Genomic DNA, 16,702 nt, shown 5'->3' on the forward strand with positions numbered 1-16,702 from the left:
CGAACGTGCATTCAGAGTTTTGCAATTATTGGAGGACCGGCACGTTTTTGGAGAAAGGAAGTGCTACATGATATAATGACTACATGTAATATACTGCACAACGTGATAATTGAGGATGAACGTGATCTTTATGCACCAATTCAAGATGTCGTAGAGGTTCCAACTCCAACGACAGAAATGGTGGTAGATGAAAATCTTCGATTTGAACAATTTTTAGCTAGACATAAAAAAATTAAGGACAAAAATGCTCATTTTGAACTCCGTAATTCATTAATAGAGCATTTATGGAAGTAATGTAATAATTTCGAAAATTGAGTGTTTATGTAATTGTATTTCACTTTTATTTGAATTTGTCCATTAATTTATATATTATATAATATTTTCTTGCAATTTATGGTATTTAAAAATTTAGAATAATTTTTTTTATATTAAATAAAAAAATTGAAAAAAATATAATTCTGTATCACATGAGAATTATATAAACTAATTATTGGAAAATAAATAATTATTTGTATTATGAAATAAGAAAATAAGAATGAAATAGAAATAATAATATAATATTGAGGGGAGAAAAAAATTTTCTTTTTTAGAGAGTAAAATAGAGAATTGGGTTGGAGTTGGTTGTCTGAAAAAATAAAGAATTTTATATTTGAAGAGTAAAATAGAGTGTAGGGTTGGAGGGATGTTTATTTGGTACGGATAGATATCCTCAATTAATTTTTTAATTTTTTTGAATTAAATCGTTTCCCTTTTTCTAAAAAAAAAAGAAGGAAAAAAAATATAGAATATATCAAAATAATTAAATAATTAACAATCCTATAGACTGTCTTGGCATCTTCAAATCAAAAAACAAAATGCTTCATCACCAGTTATTCAACATCATCAAAAAGATAACATCAACTCCTCTATAGGTGAGTTGGATTATGATTTATTATTTCATCCATTTTGATTTGATATATTCCAACCCAAATAAATTTTAAATAAAATTGACTCATTTTATTTATTCAGTCATTTTGATCTTATCCATTTAAATCGTAGCATTCATTGTTTCATTCTTATATTTAATATATAGATTTGTGTTCAAATAAGTGAAATATGAAGATAATGTAAATACATAAATATATTAATTAAATATCACTTAATATATTTATTGTCGAATACTGCACATGATTTTAATTGCTTTAATAAAATGAATACAATAATAATATACTTAGTATAATTATATAAATGAAGGTGTAGAAAAAATTATATGCATCAATTGAGGCGATAATTATAGAGAGAAAAAAAATTGAACTTAGAAGTCCATCTTTTGAATGTCCATATTATTGAACATGGAATTAAAATAAAAAAGTGAGATAAGACTAGTTTTATTATAAGTCAATAGAATGTTCAATATCTAAAAGAAGGACAAATAGATAACTGGAAATTAAAGACGTTAAGTAAGATCCAATTCTATATAATAAAAAAAAGGAACAAAAGTACACTATCTAGTACTATAGTTATACAACAGGTTTAGGGTTGAGTTTTGAGGTCTGAGATTACGAGTTAAGAATTAGGGTTTAAATTAGTTCAAAATTTAAAATTCAGAATTATAAACTTGAGTATGTGGTTAAAGGATAGGATTGTGGAATAGAATTTAGGGTGGAGTTTTGAAGTTTGGGATTTAGGGTTAACTGTTAGAATTCATGGAATAATGTTAAGAGTTTAGGGTTCGAAATTTAGGAGTTAATTAGTTTGAGGTTTGAGTTTAGGGTTTGTAGAATAGGAGTTGGAGTTGAGTTTTAAGGTTTGGAATTTAAAAAGGGTTAGGTTGTGGAATGGGGTTTAGAGTTGAGTTTTGAGATTTCGAATTAAGGGTTAGAGTTTATGAAATAAGGTTAAGGATTGATAAGAGTTCGAAGTTTAGGGTTTGAAATTTGGGGTGAAGTTTGAGTTTAGGGTTAGGGTTATGTAATAGATTTAGAATTGAGTTTTGAAGTTTAAGATTTAGGGTTAAAGTTTAATGGTTAAGAATTTGGGTTTTAGTGTTTGAGGTTAGAGTTTAGGATTAAAGATTAGGGTTGTAGAATAAGGTTTAAGGTTGAGTTTTGAGGTTTTGAATTTAGAGTTAATGGTTAGGAATTTGTGGAATGGGATCAAGGGTTAAGATTTTAGGGTTTGAAGTTTAGTGTTTGGTGTTTGAGGTTTGAGTTTAGGGATAAGTTTTTAAAAAAAATTTTAACGATCATTGAGGGGGTTAGGGGCTGAGCAACACTCTCGTGTCATATTATAAATAAAATAAGCAAAATACAAGGAGGGGAGATAAACCTTACCTTCGATCCCATGGTGGTTCATAAATTGGCTATCCTACCAGGAACGACCAACTCATCTCCAATGTTGAAACGAGAAACCTAAATATACTATATATCTGGGAAGAGATGATTCATCTCGTTTACAAGATATATAGAAAAAATGTAAATAAGGGAGACTCTTGTGAAATAAAGTTTACGGTTAAGTTTTGAGGTCAGGAGTTAGGGTTTGTAGAACAGAGTCAAGGGTAGGGATGACAATGGGGCGATGCAGGACAGGTTGAGCTTAACCCACAAAATTCTTAATCCGTCTCGTCATGCATAACATTTTTTTTTCATTTTCAACCCGCCCCGCATAATTTTTTTAATATTTTATTTTTCTAGTTAAGTTTGATATTACTAAAAATAAAATTTATAAAAATAAATTCACTTTTTCATTAAGTTGTATCAATTTAATAGGATAGTGACTTCAAAATTTATTTTTTAGAGGTCAATTGGGAAACATGTAAGAAATTGAATTATTTTTTATTGAACCATTTTCATTTACTATCTAGAATATTTTAGTAGCTTTAAAGAAATTATCTTAATGAATAATGTTCTATCACTCTTATAACAGGTAAAAAATTAAAATTAACTTTAAACCCACATATACCCGCAACCCGCCCCACATTAGTTTTAAAAAAACCACTTCAACCCGCCCTGCATTCCACCCCTCCGCACAACATTAAACCCGCCCGTCCCGCATAGCCTTAAACCCACCCCACCTCTCACCCGCCCCGCTCCATTGCCATTCCTAGTTAAGGGTTAAGAGTTTAGGATTTAATGTTTGAGGTTTGAGTTTAGGGTTAAGGGTTAGGATCGTGGAATAAGGTTAAATAAAGATTTGTTTCTTTTTATTTAAAAATATATTTTCATAAAAACTTTTGTATTTTAAAAAAAGTATACTTGAAATTCAAAGTATTTAAAAGAATTATTGTTAACAAAAAAAAAAAGACTTCAACGTGGATTTTGTATGTGTAAACCGGATTGGGGCGGTTTAAACCGGACCGGTTCAGTTTGAAAGAACAAAACAAAACCCTTCCAGAAAGGCCTCAAAACCCAGCCCTCAGTACTCTTCTCTCCCATTCTTACTACGATCTGCTTAGCCTCCGAAACTCCATTGCAGTAAGTGAAGATGTCTGTTAAGATTTTGAATCCAAATGCCGAGGTACTCAACAAATCGGCGGCGCTTCACATGAACATTAATGCCGCCAAGGGTTTGCAGGATGTTCTCAAGACCAATCTCGGTCCTAAGGGCACCATTAAAATGTGAGTTGCACCTTTTTTTTTTCTTGCGGTTTTGCATCTATGTTTTTCTAGGTCATTTTATGGAGATTTGTATACTTGTAATTGCTAGGCTTGTTGGTGGTGCCGGTGACATTAAACTTACTAAGGATGGAAATACATTGCTGAAAGAGATGGTGAGTTCTCCTTGTTATACTCTCATCTTTTTTCGGCTATATTGGTGGAGTATTTGTTTTTAGATATTTTGCTGTATGATTTACACATTTGCAGTCAATGTTGTATACAACTATAAAGATTGTGATTGATAGTTCTTTGTGAAGTACTCTATATATATGTTAAATTAATCTAGAAAAAATTAAGAAATTGATGTGTGAATTTGTGCTACATATATAAGTCCACAAGAGCTAACATTACCTGTTACAAAAAAAAGTCCAAAAGAGCTACGACGACTCTCGAAATGGGATTGGAAGAGCAAGGTGGGTTAGGACTGGCACATTAGTAAGATATTCAGTTTGTGGTAACGATGGAGGATAAACCAGATAATAATCTTACTTGTCCACAATGCAAAAGTACTGGGCATTTTCGGGGACTAGCTGTTCACACTGAAGATCAGAAATGCTAATGCATATCATCTTTTCATTTGATGGTAGCACATTTTTACGATTGTCCCGTTTGCATAGTACATCTTTCTTTGTGGTTCATCTGTTAAAGCTCTAATGGAAGTTGAAACTGGGCCATGTATTACGTTACAGCTTTTTAGTATGGAAGCTGGTCTTGATTATGTGGAAAATTTTCCTTTGCTGTTCATTTTATGTAGCTCAATGAAGAATATTAATTTGATGATGTTAATTGTAAACTACTAAAACGATTAGCACTATGTATTGGTAATGTTCTGCGTAAAAAATTGCAGCAAATACAAAACCCAACTGCAGTAATGATTGCTAGGACTGCTGTTGCTCAAGATGATACAAGTGGTGATGGAACAACATCTACAGTGCTTTTCATTGGGGAGCTCATGAAACAATCTGAGCGTTGCATCGATGAAGGTTTGCCATATATTTTCTTTCCCAGTAACTTGTTGCATTTTCTTTTGGCATTGGTGATATAAAAGAGATATTATTACGAAAAGCTGAGCATTCATCCGATTATAAAATGTCAGTTGAACTACCTGGTGTAATATGAAATCCTATCCTAAATGGAAAATCCAGAAAGATTCAGAAAATTAATTGTTTAGATGTGTAGTGAAAAGTTCGTGTTGCAGCTAACTGTTTCATGATTACATTTTGCTCGTTCATACTCATGTTCTGGGAAATGTTGATATTTGGTTGATCTATAAAGTTATCATATTGAGTTCATTTATTGGTTGCGCCTAGATGTGAAAAAATTAGCCCATGAAATCATAATCCTCCCACCCCCCAAGTTTGGTCAGACCTGCCCATTTATTAGCTCGGACTATTTGGGTTTATATCTAGTCCAAATTGATCTATGAGAAATCATGTCAAATATTTTCTTAAAGACATTTTTTTTCTTTGATATGTTATATATAACCATAATAAAGAAAAATAATAACTTTATTAGGTGCTAAAAAATTATTAAAGAAACACGAAGTTATTAGAACTTAATAAAAATTGGTCGAGTTGGGTTTTGACCCTTTTTTAGCCCATTTCATTTAAGCCCAAGTAGCTTTTGGACAGGTCAATAAATGTCCATTTTTTTAACATAGTTCATTTTGACCTGCCCAAATTTGGTCGAGTTGGGTGCTGACCTGTTTTTAGCCCATTTCAGCCCAAGTATCTTTTGGACAGGTCAATAAACCGTCCATTTATTAACTCAGGTCATTTTGACCTGCCGGAATCTAGCCCAACCCACCCATTTGACACCTGCCCCTACCAAAGATGACTGTTGCAGCCTCCTCCTCAAATATATCCTTTAGTTAATTTATGTTGTGAGTGCTTGGAATTTTTTTGCAGGGATGCATCCTCGTGTGTTAGTTGATGGTTTTGAAATTGCAAAAAGAGCAACACTACAATTTCTTGAAAAATTTAAGACTCCTGTAGTGATGGGTGATGAGCCAGATAAAGAGATATTGAAGATGGTAGCAAGAACAACATTGAGAACAAAGGTTTCTTCTGCACTTTGAATGTGATGCATATTATAATCCTTCTGCTTAAATGGCCTTTCTGTATTGTTAGAGCTTACCAATTTATTGTCTCGCGCAGTTGTATGAATCGCTGGCTGATCAACTGACAGACATTGTTGCGAATGCTGTGAGTGCTACTCCTTGCTTCTAAGCATTTAAAGATTTATATTTTAGACTATTTGGTCCTTATTTATCCTGGTTTGTTCCATTTGGACATGTTCTTGAAGGGAAGTATCAAGTGATACTGATAATATCATTTTAGAAAGTGAATTTTTGTTCTGACAGAGGGAGTTTACTCTTATTACTCTATCTAGACCAGTTTGTTGTAAAAAAGAAAAGAACAGAACAACGGGAATAGACAGCATGTTTGTGAATTTGCTTTTGTTTACTGATTTGTGGTACACTGGCATTACTTGTTATCTGTCTCTCCATCTTTATGAAGTTAGTGTTCTTTTGTTGTTATATTCTTCCGGGGGGTTTTCTCCCGTCTCCTGATGATTTATTAGAATTCCTACAACTTATGTGACAGGTGCTCTGCATCCGCAAGCCCGAAGAAGCTATTGATCTTTTCATGGTTGAAATAATGCACATGCGCCATAAGTTTGATGTTGACACTCGTTTGGTATGTAAAATGCTACTTATAACTTCTGAATGTTTGTTGCCATTTCCACAGAGTGATTCATGTGTTACATTGTTTGACATTAGATTAAAGAGTATGATACTGATAAAATGATAATAAATGAATTTAAATCGTATGATTTTCTTGAGTAGGCATGTAACTTCAAGAAATGCCTACGCTGTAAATTTTCTTTCTCCCTGTGTAATTGAACATTGATACGTCATCCAGTAGCTGCTTTGATCCTTTCCTCTCATTTTCTCAGAATTTTTGCCTGTCAACCAGGAATATCATTTGACACTTTGACCCATAATCTGAACACATGTTTAATTGTCATCGTTATACCTATAATGATAAATTCCAACTGAAATGCCAACTCTACGTGCAACACGTTTCATAGTTCTTGTCTACTGTTTGTTAAACTTCTTCTCTGTTTATTGCTCTTGTTATGAGCAGAATGCACCATATGATAATATGAATTCCTATAATTGACAACATTGTCAAGTATTGATAACATAACTAAGTATTATAGCAGATATCAGATTTTGATTCGTCTTCAACTCCTAGGATTGAGCAAGTTATACATTTCAAGTTAGATTGTAAAAGAGCAAAGATGAACTGCTCACAATTTCTCATAAACTAACTAAAAATTTTATGATGAAAGTGGGCAGAATTTTATCTTTCAAACTTCTAAATAATTACATGTACTGCTTACAGGAAACTTTTGAATTAAATATTGATTCCTTTAGATTTAATATGCTTAGGACATTATGATTATTCACAGGATATACTAAAAGTAAAAGGTAAGGGTGCTAAATAAATTCTCCCTTCATTTTTGAGGATCGTCTGGAAAGTGAAAGATGCCTTGCTAAAAGTCTAACAGTGAATATTATAACAATATTCGGTGATTGTGGGTCATGAAAACTCTTTAGCATATGGGTAAACATTGGTGGAAGAACTGCTATATGCATGTGTATGGCACATATATAAGGCATTCATCCCCCGAATTGTCTCTATGTAGATGTACTTGTCCTCGTTGGTTGTTGCTGCATGATATGTCTCTTAGTTTATCTATGTAGGATGCAGTTGCAGGAAATAAAATAAAGGTTGTAATTGGTTCATGAATATTTTTTCATTATTCTCTTGCAATATATTCTATATTGTTTCCTTCACCTTCCTCCATTTCTCTAACTTCAAGAAAACTTGTCTAGATGACCATGGATATTTCTTTCCTTTCTCAAAACAAATCCTACCTGTTTGGTGGAGCTACTACAGCTCTATCATGCCCATAACTGCACACATCATTCATGTTCAAATTTCAAAAGACAAAAATGTTGGGGATTTTGATGATTCATGAAAAGCCAAAAGATACAAAGTTCAATTCGTTCTTTGCTTACTAACCTTTTGTTTAAATTAATTTTGAATGCTTGAAACAATTATCTTTAATTCTAGAATATCTGCAACACAAAAATAAAAGGGAAATGGAAGGAAAATAACAGAGAAACAATCAAGCTATGAGGGAAGTTGGAAAAAAATGAAATTGGTGTTGTTCCAATTGGTCAGCCTATTAAAGCCCAACCTAGGACACGCTCTTTTAGAGATGCGTCAACCACGGAACCATCCGTTCTGGATGATGAAAACTGAAAATTGAACTTGCGAGGACAGAATACAGATTCAACATGTTGCAGTACTCATGTTTTCTTGTTGCTCTCAGGTTGAGGGTCTTGTGCTCGACCATGGTTCAAGACATCCAGACATGAAAAGACGAGCTGAGAATTGTTACATTATGACTTGTAATGTATCATTGGAATATGAGAAGAGGTGATTGTTGTTCATCACAGCTTCATTTTACATGTATTACTTGGACTTATTGAGTTCACACAGTTGACGCACTTCTCTTTCTCAGTGAAGTAAATGCAGGGTTTTTCTACTCGAATGCGGATCAGAGGGAGGCAATGGTTGCTGCCGAAAGGCGCTCAGTTGATGAGAGAGTGCAAAAGATCATTGATCTTAAAAACAAGGTCTGCACTTTAGTTAGGAGTATTTGCCATGTGTGTGTTAATGTAATGACATATTTATTTCAGCCTTTATTGGTTGCATGCAGGTTTGTTCAGGGAATGAAAATAACTTTGTTGTTATCAATCAGAAAGGGATTGATCCAACATCCCTTGACCTTCTCGCTCGGGAAGGAGTAAGTTGTCTTCACTCTTGTTTATTCAGTTTTTAATAAATTATCAAGCGGAGTCATTTAGTTGTCGAAGGCATGTGGCTTCTTCAACTTGGTTTTGCATGTTTTCTCTACCTAGAAACATACTGGTTCCTTCTGTTGCCATGTTGGAACTTCTGGGTAATTGTTCTTGGTCATTAAAAATATTCATTGAAGATATTACTGAAGGTTCCAGGTGAACATATGTGTGGATGCCGTTGCCATCCCACTTATATGCAAGGATTGGTGTCGATAGAAATATTAGGGTATTGCATTCTCATACTTGACAGTTTATCTGAAGTTTATTTGTCCTAAGTAGACCAATGTCGGCTTCTGTATGCCTGAATACAATTAGGGGTGTCAATGGCATGTCTCGGTTGGGTATTTTTAAATAATTATACATTTATCAATTTTTTGGTTATTCTAGTGCGCATAATCAAATTTAAACTTTTCAAAACTGTCCCAATCATCTCGGTTTTTCTTCGATATCAGAATGGAATACTGAACAGCTTAGTAACTTTTATTGAGCTTCGTCTTAAAGTTACAGTATTATTTGAATGTTTGATTTGTTATATAAAACAATAACAAACCTTAATAAAATGCAAAAAAGTATATAATTTTATGATCTTGTGAGACTGATATGGTTCTAAACTACCCGTAACGATGAGAAACTGACCATACTCCTATATTTGACTTACAATGTCAACGACTAGAGAATGATCATGAAAATTTCTCAGTAGAAAATGCAAACACCATTTAAAATATTTACAAAAGATGGTGCTCTATGAAATATAGCGAATTTCATAGAAAACAGTCCATTAAATTCGAAGTAAAGCTTATAAACTTTGAACATCCCTTTATAAGTTCATTAGTTTCTTTGTCCCAAGTTTACAGCCCTAAATATAATTGCATCCCTTTTAGCATTTTTTCCCTATTTTCTTTTAATGCAATTCTCCTTTTATTATCTTTAATAAACGTTAATGCATTGTCATTCATATTAGTATTTGAGAAGCTAAAGTTTAGATTTTGTGACATAAATGTTTCATTTGAATAATCAGTGACCTTGAAGAATCTTATTTTCACCTTCCAATGTATGGTGTATCATTCCCATTTTATGTTCTAGATAATTGCTCTTCGAAGAGCAAAAAGAAGAAATATGGAACGCTTGGTTTTGGCATGTGGCGGTGACGCAGTTAACTCTGTTGATGACCTTACTCCTGAGTGCCTTGGCTGGGCCGGTCTGGTGTATGAGCATGTTCTTGGCGAAGAGAAGTACACATTTGTAGAAAATGTCAAAAATCCTCATTCCTGCACTATTCTTATAAAAGGTATTTTGACTTATTTTGGTATTGTTTTGCTGTGGTGATGAAATTTCACTTTATGAGGAATTGGTCTTGTTAAACACTGTTGTTTTCTATCCAGGGCCAAATGACCATACAATAGCACAAATTAAAGATGCTGTTCGTGATGGACTGAGAGCAGTCAAAAATACGATTGAAGATGAAGCAGTTATACTGGTATGTTAGTCCATTGATACAGGAACTCTAGAAAATGAATTTTGTGCGATTTCCAGGTAGAAGTGCTCTCACTTGATGACTTTTTCTTTGTTTGTGTATTTGACTGTCTATCTATCTTTGGACCAAAATTTATGTGCATGGAATTATGATGCTTTGCATACATTTATAAACATGCTGGCTCTCTAGGTATTGATGTTGATTTCATCTTGGCTAAGGCTTTACTTGAAAAAATGGAACTGTCATCTGTTGTGCTGGGTTTTTATTTTTTACAACAGTATGAAAAGGAAGGCATTATCAGACTTAATATCAGAGCTCTATCTCTGATTAGTAGATGTTACTTTGTGTATGAATTCTCATCCATGTGCCTGTATTTGGTTATGAAGTTTGAGCATTCACTTGCTCCAAGTAGTGAATTCTCTTCATATCATGAGAATGGAGTGATGCATGTCCTGTTACTGAGGTATATTCTTGTGTGATCACTTTAAGGGTGCTGGGGCCTTTGAAGTTGCAGCTCGACAATACCTGATCAACGAAGTGAAGAAAACTGTTAAAGGGGTACGTGCTCAGTGTATTGCTGTCTAAATACCTCTGCAAGATATATTCAGGTGCTGTATATTTCTAATTTGTGTATATCTTCTGACTTACTTTGGCCTATGGCAAATTATCTGTTAAGCGTGCCCAACTTGGTGTGGAAGCTTTTGCTAATGCCCTCCTTGTGATACCAAAAACACTTGCTGAGAACTCTGGCCTTGATACTCAAGATGTGATTATAGCGCTGACGGTATTTGAATTAGTCTCTTGCTCTATGTTCATGAATGCAACAATAATTAATTCAATTATCATCTTGACATCTCATCTTTTGCAGGGAGAGCATGACAAGGGAAACATTGTTGGACTAAATCAGCACACTGGTGAACCTATAGATCCCCAAATGGAGGGGATATTTGACAATTATGCTGTTAAGCGTCAGATTGTGAATTCTGGGTATGTGATTACTTATTACTTGTAATGTTCTGCTGTATGAGCATGTGATGATTCATGTTTCAATGTCTATACTCTTTGTGAAATCTTCTTTCTGTGAGCATGAGAGTTTGATATTTGTTGTTATTTGCTTTTGGTTTTCTTTTTCCTTTTCCCATTTAAATTTGCCAACCCTACAAAAGGTGAGTTTCTGTTGTATTGCACCTGATCAATAATCTATTTTTCCTTTGCAGCCCTGTCATAGCATCTCAGCTGCTACTTGTTGACGAAGTAATTCGTGCAGGACGTAATATGCGGAAACCAACTTAGCTTTCCTTTCATGCACATCTAATATCCGTAGGACAGTGATTTCCCATTTCCTTTTTTCATGGTGTTCATTTGGTGTTTCTTGGTGAAAGAATGAAATTAGAAAGAAGATGGGGAGGCCGAATGGATGGTTGTCTGATAAGTGAGCGTTATTTTTTGCTTGGGTTTGCATATAGGACTATATCTCCACTGACTGGCCAAACGAATGAAAGATTGTGAATTTCATTTTCATGGTGGTGGAGGGTTTTGTTCATCAGTTGCCTATTTTAGCATGTTTTCTATTCCACAATTAGAACCATTATTATACTTGTATTTCTCCTCTAAATCATATCTAAAATATGTTTCAATCAATCAACTCTTTTTCAAATCCAAATTAGTGATTGTATGAGTCCTCTGTATTTGTTGTGTTCTTTTGAGGTTCATTCCTTCCATGTTAAAGGTCAGGAGTTTGGAAGTTGCAATTCAGGCCATCAATTAGACCAAATTAAGTTAGTTACGATGATTAGGTTATAATATCAGGTAAGAATGTAGGCTAATTTTCCAAGGCGAATAAGTCACAAATGTTAGTGCGTGACCATAAATTCATGGAATAGACATTCTCAGTGGGATTGAATTTTACTTTTGATCCTTTTGTCGTCTTCTAGTGACATTGACATTTTGTTTGGTGTTGATGCACACTTCATGGATAGCAATATAGAAGTTTGTTCACTATTATGTAGGTTTGGTTTGTCATTTTAATGTTTAATCCATGTGTGATTTAATTGCAAGTCGGCAACAAAAGAAAATAATTCTGGAGTTAATACAGGTCTCCAAACAGGCCCTACTTAGACTCTTAAAACTAGGAGTAACTTTGGCATTTGTTCCCCTACCCCTCCCACAACAAGAAAGGGATGGGAAAGGTCAACTCTTTTGTCTTCAGCAAAAATATAATCTTATCGAAAGGTATAGGAGATTTGAAAACGGATGGTCAACGTTGACATTGTAGGATTGTTAGCCCACTCAATACACATGCATCTCTATTTGAATGGGATAAGTTCCACTATATTATTATGTATGTATATTCGCACATGGCAGAATAATTTTGTGAACCACCCAATTCACATTTGACAAAGCTGACCCCTTATCTACAGTAACATAGATAGATAAATGAGAAGAGATCAAGTTCATTTTTTTTGGTGCATATGTTGGAGACTAGTTAGTAGACTCTACTTTTCCTAGCGTGTTACTGAATTGGCACTCACTAAATATGAAGATTGGCTTAAGCCAATAACCTTTAAAAAAATTGAGTAGGTCCCAAGCAGAAGATTTTATTCTAATAAACATGTAATGTGTGCTGGCTGCTGCTGGAATCACAAAGAGACTTAAAGGATGTGCCGTGTGCGGTTATGCCATGCATCAAAAAAGTACAATCCAACTATCAAATGTGATCTTTTCACTTCTTATTCTATCTTTTTAAATATGATAGAAATTTTCAAATAATTCTTGGTAAGGAGTGATTTTCCTATAAATGGATCTTATGAGCCACGAATCTGAATTAGTTGGTTTAGTGAAATTCAGATACCAGATAGTTGTAAAAACTTTTCCAGTAAGGAACTCTTAGCAAGTATAAAGGTCACAAAACTTTAAGATTCTACATATTAGTTTACAATCGACCCTCAAGTACGTACCTATCGTTATGATATATATATCTTAAAATATTTGCAACTTATTCCTTTTTGACTAACTCATCACTTGTCCCTATTGCATAGTTGCATGCTTGTATCTCTAAGGATAAATAAGGTTTTTTTTTTGTCATCCTTAGCTTTTCATCTTTTAGTCATCTTTGCAGTTGTCACGCTTTTTATATGCGCTCTCAGTTTATACTCTCAGTGCAATTTAATTAGTTGGATATATCATATTAGAATCTTGTTACTATCTTATCAAATTTGTTATGAAAAGTTATTTGTTATCGTAAATCAAATCAAGCTAGTCGTGAATTATGCATCATATGTGCATAAAACTTAATTGTTCTTTTTCCCATTCCTTTTAACTTGTCAGGTTTACTATTTTGTATTTTATGTTTAACGGTACAAATTAAAAATGATGGATGATCTTCTGGCTTATGCAATCCTTTCATGATGAACTAGTTTTGAATTGAGTTAGACCAAAGATTCATTTCTTTACGGATTAACGTTACCTTATGGTTGAGATCAAGTCCAAATGCAAGTGGGGAATTTTGAAAAAATACACTCCATGAAATAGATAGGCTTTTGTTTTCGTTTTCTTTCCTTTTTCTCTTTGGGTGGCCTGGGGGTGTTTAATCGAAGGTTCTTGACCTCTTAGCTTTTTCCAAAGTTTTTTAAAAAAAATCTATTTATCTTTTCTTTAATTTAACTTCAATTTGGATTAGAAAACATTTTTGTTCTCATCAGTTATTTTTGTTTTATGGAATAGACATAAGAATCAAATATTATAAACGATATATAATATTCATAATAATAATAATAATAATAAAATTAAGTGAAGAAAAACTAGTTCCAAATCTATAAAATAAAAAAAAACAGAACAATGAAATACTATAAACGCTTAATCATATAATATTTCTAGCTAGAAAGGTATAAGTCAAAATGCTCTTTTGAAAAGATCCAGTTTTACCTATTTGCGTGACATGCTTGACTGCTTGTATGATTTTTTAAAAGATTATCGGGTCGGAGCTAAATATGTAATTTTCAAATTATATATTTAGGATGTTTGCATTGAAATCTACTTAAAGAACTAAGCACGTGATCTTTTTAATAAATACTATATATATTTATTTCGTCTAAAAAATTAAGTTATGATCATAACAAAATGTGTGATTATTTCATTTTTTTTTTTTTTATCTGTTAAATAGAAATTAGTCCAAGTTCTAGGAATAACTTTAATTAAGCCTTTAGAATTTAGATACGTGTACCTCTTTTACAAAACCGAAGAATATATTACGACTACATGCCGACATACTTTAGGCGCACGGTAATTCATCCATAGTATTTATTCCATATCTCTGACCAAAGAAAATATTATGATAATATATATACATTTATGCAATTTAATTTGTCATAGCAACTACTCGTGTTTACTTATTTTTGTGTTTATCAAATATGTTTGTTCTAAATAGTTATTACTCCCTCCGTACCATATTAGATGCACGTCATATTTTAAAAAAAGAATTGCTTATATTACTTGGTCATTTACTAAATTAGGATAGAATTAATTAAATTTTTGCCCTATAATTAATATGATCTTCGGAAGTTTAAACAAGTTTTGAAGATCTAAGAATTTTTTTTCAAGAAACTAATTAATATGAACTAAGGGCAAAATAGTAAAATTGATCAATCTACTAATAATTTTTTAATCACCGTGCGAAATAGAAAGTGTCCATCAAATATGAGATGGATGTTGTACATGTTATTGTACTTTAATGGTGTTCAATAAGATAGTGTTTTTTTTCTCTTCGGTATTCAATATTCATTTTAGGAATTGATTAATCTGAATTTGCATTGAGAAATCCTACTGGAAGGTAGAACACTCTAATTGACCAAAAAAAATTCTATATTGTGCCAAAGGATCTATCACTTTTCTTATTCACTTTTTACGTAGTTGTGCCTTTGGGGGTATCAAACCTCTCTATAAAAGGACACCAAAATCTCAACAAAGAGAACCAAATTACTCACTACAAAAATATACCATCATCCTCTCAAAAACCAAAAAAAAATAAAAATGGTTACTGCAATTTCATACGATCCTAGACAAAATCTTAACCTAAGAAAAGACCATGGAATTGTTGTAGTAGAAGAAATTGAAGGTCTTATAAAAGTTTACAACAATGGCCACATTGAAAGACCACCTATTGTCCCAAATGTCCCACCTAATTCCCTCTCTCATGTTACATCCAAAGATGTCATTTTTCACAATCCTACTAATTTATGGTCACGAATTTACCTCCCTACCAATAATAATCCTTCAAAGAAACTCCCTTTACTCATTTATTTTCATGGGGGCGGTTTTTCAGTAGGCTCCGCTGCATGGAAATGTTACCATGATTTTTTATCAACTCTTGCTTCGAAAATTGGAGTTGTAATTATGTCCGTTAACTATCGATTAGCACCCGAAAATCGTCTTCCTGCTGCTTACGACGATGGATTCCACGCTATAACATGGCTAAAAAATCAAGCTATGGTAAATTCCAAGGAACAAAATTGGTGGTCTAGTAAATGCAATTTTTCAAATATGTTCATTAGTGGTGACAGTGCTGGTGCTAATATTGCTTATCACGTAGCCATTAGGCTCAATTCGTATAATAATAATAATAATAATATCAAGCCTTTATGTCTCAAAGGGGTTATTTTAATCCAACCATTTTTCGGAGGTGAATCGCGAACTCAATCAGAGAAATATTCAGTTCAACCTCCATACTCTGCTTTGAATTTATCTGCTTCGGATACTTATTGGCGAATCGCGTTGCCAGTGGGCTCGAATCGTGATCATCCGTGGTGTAAGCCGAGATTGAGTAGTATGAAACTTCCATCTGTGTTGATGTGTATATCGGAGATGGACATACTCAAAGATAGAAATTTGGAAATGTGTGGTGTACTGGGAGATGCTGGAATTAAAGTGGAAAAACATGTTTATAAAGGTGTAGGACATGCATTTCATATTCTACATAATTCACCACTCTCTCAACCAAGAACTCAAGATATGATGTCTCATCTCAAGGCTTTTATCTATAATCAATAAGTTAAGTAGTAGTAAGTATTGATTGGATATGTAGAATCATCTGATTATTTAGTGTGCAAATTAATGTTGTGGATGCTACCGTGGCTTGGAATAATATGTATACTAGAGTGACATATCTATTTTTTTTTATCTAGGCTTCAGCGTAACTTTTTTTTGGTGTTTGATGTTTGTTCAAGTTTCTATAACTTGATTAACTCATTGTAATATTAAAATAGGATACCTTTTAGTAGGAAATTAGATCATTATGAATAATATATCAATCTCTCTGGTTTTTTTTTTGAAGTTTCTAAGTAGTATTTTTTATTAAAGGGTGCTGTTTATTTAGTGACATTTGACAGTTGAATGATGATTTATAGATAATATATTGTAAAGGTAATTATAGGCAATATAATGTAAAGGGGCGAATGAAGTTGCAATTGAGAAATTAAAAAAGAAAAGAGAAGAAGAACGAAGAGGGAAAGAATGGGGGATATATATTTGGTTCTTAAAATTTTGATTAAAATTGAAATTTCATGTTAACAAATTTTAATGAAAAAAACAATTAAATATTTTGAGTGATTTTCTGTGCAAAGAAGTCATAGTTGAGTGACTTTTGAGTTGAAAATAAAA

General features: G+C 33.0%; 2 protein-coding genes across 2 annotated transcripts; both read left to right on the forward strand.

Moving 5' to 3' along the window:
• Positions 1-3,338: 3,338 nt before the first annotated feature.
• On the forward strand, positions 3,339-11,707 carry LOC125822507 (T-complex protein 1 subunit zeta 1-like). The gene is made up of 15 exons (XM_049501907.1): positions 3,339-3,596; positions 3,685-3,748; positions 4,483-4,618; positions 5,543-5,694; positions 5,792-5,839; positions 6,242-6,334; positions 8,043-8,149; positions 8,235-8,349; positions 8,433-8,519; positions 9,658-9,862; positions 9,957-10,051; positions 10,538-10,606; positions 10,725-10,832; positions 10,917-11,035; positions 11,266-11,707. Exons 1-15 carry the CDS (start codon positions 3,463-3,465, stop codon positions 11,339-11,341), a joined length of 1,608 nt encoding a protein of 535 aa, XP_049357864.1. The 5' UTR covers positions 3,339-3,462; the 3' UTR covers positions 11,342-11,707.
• Positions 11,708-15,076: 3,369 nt separating this feature from the next.
• Positions 15,077-16,093, forward strand: LOC125822513 (probable carboxylesterase 17). The gene has a single exon (XM_049501915.1). It carries the CDS (start codon positions 15,077-15,079, stop codon positions 16,091-16,093), a length of 1,017 nt encoding a protein of 338 aa, XP_049357872.1.
• Positions 16,094-16,702: the final 609 nt, after the last annotated feature.

Source organism: Solanum verrucosum, unplaced genomic scaffold (genome assembly GCF_900185275.1).
Source record: "Solanum verrucosum unplaced genomic scaffold, falcon-dt-bn FXZP01000103.1, whole genome shotgun sequence".
Taxonomy (NCBI): domain Eukaryota; kingdom Viridiplantae; phylum Streptophyta; class Magnoliopsida; order Solanales; family Solanaceae; genus Solanum; species Solanum verrucosum.

Excerpts from the sequence above, each read along its gene's own strand:
- LOC125822507 (XM_049501907.1), top strand. The coding sequence starts at position 3,463 with ATGTCTGTTAAGATTTTGAATCCAAATGCCGAGGTACTCAACAAATCG. Across the intron at positions 8,520-9,657 it reads ACCTTCTCGCTCGGGAAGGA|ATAATTGCTCTTCGAAGAGC; the intron begins GTAAGTTGTCTT and ends TTTATGTTCTAG. Across the intron at positions 10,833-10,916 it reads ATGTGATTATAGCGCTGACG|GGAGAGCATGACAAGGGAAA; the intron begins GTATTTGAATTA and ends CATCTTTTGCAG.
- LOC125822513 (XM_049501915.1), top strand. The coding sequence starts at position 15,077 with ATGGTTACTGCAATTTCATACGATCCTAGACAAAATCTTAACCTAAGA.